Source organism: Haplochromis burtoni, unplaced genomic scaffold (assembly GCF_018398535.1).
Source record: "Haplochromis burtoni strain Fernald_Lab_line unplaced genomic scaffold, NCSU_Asbu1 Contig_531, whole genome shotgun sequence".
Lineage (NCBI taxonomy): Eukaryota > Metazoa > Chordata > Actinopteri > Cichliformes > Cichlidae > Haplochromis > Haplochromis burtoni.
The window spans coordinates 38,251-45,060 of record NW_024582892.1 but is presented as its reverse complement, the minus strand read 5'-3'; the positions used below and the strand labels follow the sequence as shown (position 1 = coordinate 45,060).

Genomic DNA, 6,810 nt, shown 5'->3' with positions numbered 1-6,810 from the left:
ATGGTTCACTGGGTGGACTCTGTGGTAATTACAATGGTCATCCACATGATGACTTCAATACACCCAACGGTGTCCTGGTCAACAGTTCTCAGGACTTTGGAGACAGTTGGCGAGATGGCTCTCTGGCTGCTCACTGCGTGGAAAGCATGAACCAAAATTCTACAACTAATTACAATTCTACTGAGTACTGTGGCATTCTCAGCTCACCAGCTGGGCCATTTGTACCCTGTTGGTCTGTGGTTGACCCAAGGCATCAGGTGGATGTATGTGTGGAGATCATGGGGGGCTCTAACAATCCAGCATCAGAAAAGAAAAGAAGAAGTAGTTATGGTTAGGCCTAAGCGGTTCTGCAAGACATTGAAACATATAAAAACATATGTTGGCATCGCATGTAGTGTGTGGAGCATCCTATTGCAGTCGTGTGTACTCGCGCTATGTTAGTGGTAAAGTGGGCCTTTAACAATTCAGCATCAACTCTGTAGTTTGTGTTGTGAATAAATTGAGGAGGTACACTAATCGGAATTGAATATCAATATCTCTTATCTAAAGGTAGTGAAGGTCGAATACAGTTTGAGGGAGAAGGACACAAAGGCTTTACTTGGACAACGGTTGCCTGCATGCAAGTCACTACACCATATACTATGAACAAAAATGAAGAGAAAAAGAACACAAGATAGAAGAATAAGAAAAATGCAAAATGCAACTGGCAAGATGGAAAAGGAAACTTATTGTTTTGCCGAGTATGATGTGAGCGCAAAGATTCTTATTAATTTCTGATCCTATATTATAAATCTCGATTGAAATTGTGATATAACTACTTCTTAGGCTTACAGAAACTCAAACACATACCATCATACCTAATGATGTTTATAAATAAAAAATGCATTTTTTATTAACCTGTTATTTGTTACTCCTACAGCAACTAAACCTGCCCATATACAGCCATTATAGAAACTCTGTGAACACTCATTTATGTTCTCTGATCATTCCCCAATATAGTACCTACTCTTCCCACTGTCACCTGTAAAATAATACGTACAATTTATCTGCCAGAGAGACTGTCAGTCCTGTAAACCAATGTTATTATCCAACTCACAAAGGCGGTAGCGCAGTAGCGTTAACACCAACATCTTAGTGGATACGCTATCGATCTGGAAGACCTTGCCCTATATCACCTAGGTCGTAAAGACAGATCATGGGATGATCGTGCTTCATTTAAGAAATGGGTCAGAGCTTGAATTTATTTTTTTGTGTATCTTTAATTAGTGCATAACCGCCAAAGATGACTAGAGACTCATGAAAGCAGTCACACGTATTACCATTCCCAACGCTCTGTGAATGCTCTCTCTCTATGGAAGTCCTGCCGTGTTGTGTTAAGTGAGGCTGTAAGTTTTGCAGTTCTCTGCGGAGCGCTCGGGAGTGGGTGGGAGGATCCATTTGCACCCGAAACCGGGCTACAATCAAGCCTACTATATAGTTGCGTTCGGATACCTCTGTGTAGCCACATCGAGGCCATACAATCACGCTTAATCTATTTATGTACTCTTACTGCAAAGGCCCGATTATTCAGAGCTTCCAAAAATGCACTGTCACCGCATGTTCTTATGACCGTTACCTATGGGTTAATAGCAAGCAGTAACTTTAGCATCCGAATGACCCCTCTTTAAGCCACTGTATGAGTCCAATCCAGTTTCCGAGATACATGGAAAGCCTCACGCAGAATTCGAGTGAAAGGTTTGAATGCTGACATCAGCTAAACCATTCTCAAAATAGCATACAAGTGATGTATCATACTGTACTTTACCTTAGTCAGCAGATTCTAATAGTAGAGAGCTGAAGTTGTTGTGGGAGAAGACAGCATGAATGATCTATATTCGCTCATCAGTGCTATCTATCAAGACCAGAAGAGTTTGTGCATTAAGTGTTAATACATTAGATAAGACTGCTTAGCTTTTTCGTTGGTCCATGTTCTGACTGCATGAGATATGCACAGATAATCACGAAAATAAATTGATGTTATGGGTGTACGATCTGCACACATTTAGAAAGACACTAAATCTCAAATCAGGTTCGATAGATGATTGAGAACAATTCGCACGCAGCCTATGATATATTAGTCAAAGTCATTTAAATTATAATTAAATTATCACTATTCTGTTTATAACAAACAGTCCAAATCAAAAGCACAACAGCCATTAAACAAGTATAGAAACTTAACTTACTACCCATGTTCAGAAGTTTCATACTTCCATATCTCTTCTAGTAATGTGTAATAATACATACAGAAAGAAAAACCAAACAATCAAAGTAACTATCATCAATATCTCTATCCTCCCTATATCCTTGACGATGAGCAAGCACATGTTAATGCGTAAGATCTAGGTTTCGTAGTCTATATGTAATGCAAATACACAGCGATCCTTTCTTAACAAAAGATATACGGTCAGCACTAATTTTGGCTCCATATTGAGACAGAAACCAGAGGCTATTACCGAGTATAATGGAATTAGTTCGAAGTTAATCGCCGTACACCAATTAACAGAGATGGTACAATCCCCACACACATCCAAGCGACAGTAATATATTAGCTGACCTGCTTTAAGAACCACAGATTGCGATAATATGCACCACATACTGAGAAATAAATTATTTACTAATAGTGTTTGATACCTGTAGAACACGGAGGAACACAGAGAAAGGAAAACATGATTGGAACATCCAACATAGAGATCATCAACCAGAGACATGCTGATGGAAAGAGAAAGCCAGATGATTAATTAAGCGATAGAGACATTATTTGGACAAAATAAATAGAGAAAATCCAAAAAAATACTCAACGAGACAGTCCACATCATAAATAATCACATATATGACACGAATGAATAAGAGAGATAACATACTACCAGATGGGTAGACACGGAAATGTAGGAAAATGCACGCCGCATCCCGTGATACCAGCATTACATCTAACATGCAGAAACTAACGAGCAGAAGTAGCATGAGTGGGCTCCTCCTAGCCACGTCACTTGACGATCACGAGCGCAATGAACAGCCTGTAGATCGCAATACACTATGATGGCATTTAGCAAAGGAAAAGTTTTAAGCCAATCAGAGCTCGAAAGAGTTAGAGAGGTGAATGACTCTGAGCACTCCGGAATCCAAAATGTGGAACGCTCTTCATTCCACTAGCCACAAGAGGGAGGCCGTGGAACCGCCACGAGCCGCTCTGCTCTCCCATTCACATCTACTATTTTTCTGTAAATCCTCTACGCAATCAAACAGGTAAGCCACCTGCGACAGTGCCTGATTAGCATGCACTCTACCTCCTGTTGGTCATTGTGCTGCTATTACATTTGTTTAGTACTGACATATGACTACGGATAAAGGGCATATGAATAAAATTAAATATTTTTGGCTTTCCTAAATTGTTCTTCCAATGTCCCAGGTAAATGGAATAACACAGAATGTACCAATTCTCTTGAATGGAAGTCGAGTATCTATCTTTGCCAGTGGATCTCGAACAATTGTAAGCACTGATTTTGGCTTAAGCGTCATATACGATGGATGGAGTACAGTTTCTATCACTGTGCCTCCAAATTACAGGTATCTGCCATTCATTTTCGCTCAAAATCAGCTGGTGTTGCAATTACTCACACACTCACACCTTTAAAAGTGTTCATAGTTGTGCACTACCACACTTTTATAACATAATTCGAATGTACAGGATTTTATTTGGCTCAGAATGGTCTTTTGGGGTGTCCCATAAGATTGATAATTCTCCCCACAGTAAAACCAATGAATCTGTTTTATCTTACTGTTCTCATCAAAAGGGGAAAAACATGTGGACTTTGTGGAAACTTCAATGGAAATTCAAATGATGACTTCTACACCCCATCTGGAATAACAGTCGCATCTCCAGATGAGTTTGGGAGAGCCTGGAAGGTCCCAGGAAACTACACCTGCAGTGATGGATGCGGCTCATCATGTCCAAGATGTCCCAATGAACAGCCCGCTAGAGATCAATGTGAGGTGATCCAGGCAGCTGATGGCCCCTTCAGTTTCTGCCATGATAAGGTGGACCGTGCACCATATTTCAACGACTGTGTGTTTGACGTGTGTGTGGCAGGAAATCGAGGTCATGACCTCCTTTGCAGGGCTCTTGAAACATATGTTAGAGCCTGTCAGTCTGCTAATGTTCGAATCTATCCTTGGAGACAAAATACCACTTGCGGTGAGTGAACCTGCCATTGCGTTGCTGATATAGTATCAAGCACAAGAAAATAAAATGCTTATTTTTTGTTGTTGTTTTTGTAAGTGTGTTGAAATATGGTGTCTAAGTTTCATGACTGTTTTTTTTAACCACCTGACATCCATCTTTTGCTTTCTTGATTTTTTAGCACTGGACTGTCCAGCCAACAGCCATTATGAGCTGTGTGGTACTGACTGTGGCCACACCTGTGCCAGCAGTAATGATACCACCTGTGAACGGGCTTGCTCTGAGGGATGTTTCTGTGACGAAGGCTACCGCAGGAGTGGAACCAGTTGTGTCCCAGTGGAACGCTGTGGCTGCCAGTATAATGGATTCTACTATAATGTAAGTTCTACAAAGAACCATAGAGCTATATAAAAGAGGGATATAGTTTAAAGGTTTTAATTGCATAAATGATTTGAGCAGATAATTAACAATGACAGCTTGGCAACAGTAAATACATGGTAGGCTTTACTATAAACTGCGGTTATTCTTCCTCTTTTTGTTACATTCTCTCACACAGGCTGGCGAGTCCTTCTGGACAGACGGTTGCTCCCAGAGATGTGAATGTCACGCTCCAAATGACCTGCGATGTTCTGCCTCGTCTTGCACTCCTGAACAGCAGTGCTCCATCAGAGACGGCCAGCTGGGCTGTTACGATGCCATGTCCACCTGCACAGTGTGGGGGGATCCACACTACATCACCTTTGATGGAGCAGTGGCTCATTTCCAGGGAACTTGCTCCTACATCATCGCTGAGAGCACAAACCATGGCACTAACGAAACACAGTTTCAGGTGATAGCCACCAACAATCACCGTGGAAACAACCGTGTGTCATTTGTGTCTGCAGTGGACATATACTCTCTCAAATCATCCAGAAAGTGTGTACATCAGGATCGGACCCAATAAAAGAGTAACGGTAAATACTAAGCTTTCTATGTTTCGCTCATATGAACACCTTCACAGCAGGTACTTTGCATGTCTCTCATAACGCTTGTTCTTCTAGGTAAATAGTGGAGAAGTGTCTCTTCCCACCTCTGCAAGAACTTTAGCTCAGGTGGTAAGGGAAGGCAGCTACATAGTTGTCGATGCACTTGACCTGGCGGTCCAGTTTGATGGCCAGAGTACTTTGTTGGTAAGAATCGCCCAAAACCGTCAAAACAGAGTCACAGGTATGTGTGGAAACTTCAATGGCGACTCTGGGGATGACAAAGTCTCACCCAATGGCACACTGGCACAAAATGACAATGACTTTGGACAGAGCTGGAAGTCAACAAGAAGCCAACCAGGGTGAGCTGTTTGGAACTTCTTTAGGATATTCCAAAAATAGAGTCTTGTTGACCTTCATCAACTCATATAACATAATGTCTTGCTTTGAATGAGAAGATTTTATGGACATTTAAGGACAACAGCATATATATTACATCCCAATAAAAATAATAAATGTACCGTTGTGTTGAGTGTGAATTGGGAGTGTAGATGTACAGGACATTTTACCAAAGTACACAAAATTTCCCAAAGTGTTAAACATATAATGTCTTTTCCAGATGTGGATCTACTGATCAAAGAAGTGGCGATGGACTGAATGACTGCACCTTTAGAGAAGAATACTCCCAACTCTGCAGTGTCATCACCAACACCACCGGTCCATTCAGAGCCTGTCACCTGCACTCTGACCCCCAGCCATTTTTTACTTCCTGTGTCTACGACCTCTGCCTCTACACTCCAGCCAATGGCATGCTGTGTTCTGCTGTCTCAGCCTATGAGAAAACCTGCTCTGTTCTAGGGCTAGACATCCCTGACTGGCGCTCTGGTTTACTGTGTGGTAAGTTTGTGCTGGATAATTAAGTGATGTCTTTTTGATGTCTTTTGATAGAGCTTAACAGGTTTTTCTTGAAAGATTGGCTTTGTTTTATTGTACCCCTGTCACTCTTCTTCTGTAGAGGAGTCAGACCCATGTGAACAGCTGGACTGCACAGAGTACGAGTGGTGTGGTAAGAAGGACGGTGTCTATGGCTGCTTCTGTGATGAACACCATGACCGAGGCAACAGTGAAAGCTATGGTGAAGGAAGCTCCTATTTAAACCTTGTTTTATTTTTGGGTCGTTGGCAATGGTACTGCAGTGCAGTTTGTACAAGAAAAATGGGATTTGTTAGTTATTTGTTTTCTTATTCTTCTTTTTAAACTTGTATTAACAGACTCAACCATCACTTGTGCCAGTAGTTCAGGCACCATGTCCGTGTCCCGTTGTCAGCTATTTGAGGCTGGCTTTCACTCTGATGCCCTCCATCTCCGAGATGAATCCTGCAATGGGACTCTTGAGTATGGTCGACTGGTTTTCCACTTTGACAATGACAACCATCTGTGTGGGACAGCACTCAGGGTACAGTTATAAAACCAAAATATTATGGATAGTCACTGTTATTATACTGTACATGTCATGTTTTGTCATTTATATTATAAATGACATCATATTCAATTTGTAATGTTTTGTTTTTTTAATTTTAGAGCAACGGAACACATTTCATGTATGAGAACATCGTCCAGGGTTTTGTGGAT

At 41.3% G+C, this 6,810-nt stretch overlaps 1 protein-coding gene across 1 annotated transcript in view; it reads left to right on the top strand.

Moving 5' to 3' along the window:
- The window catches only part of LOC102302823 (alpha-tectorin), a 15,939-nt gene that overhangs the window by 6,833 nt on the left and 2,296 nt on the right, over window positions 1–6,810 (top strand). Inside the window, 11 exon segments of the mRNA XM_042214223.1 lie at window positions 1–330; window positions 3,423–3,603; window positions 3,831–4,231; window positions 4,398–4,594; window positions 4,773–5,111; window positions 5,113–5,169; window positions 5,257–5,540; window positions 5,798–6,075; window positions 6,194–6,313; window positions 6,450–6,634; window positions 6,760–6,804. The exon segment at window positions 1–330 is cut by the window's left edge and continues 1 nt beyond it. Of these exon segments, the coding sequence (XP_042070157.1) occupies window positions 1–330; window positions 3,423–3,603; window positions 3,831–4,231; window positions 4,398–4,594; window positions 4,773–5,111; window positions 5,113–5,169; window positions 5,257–5,540; window positions 5,798–6,075; window positions 6,194–6,313; window positions 6,450–6,634; window positions 6,760–6,804 (2,417 nt within the window).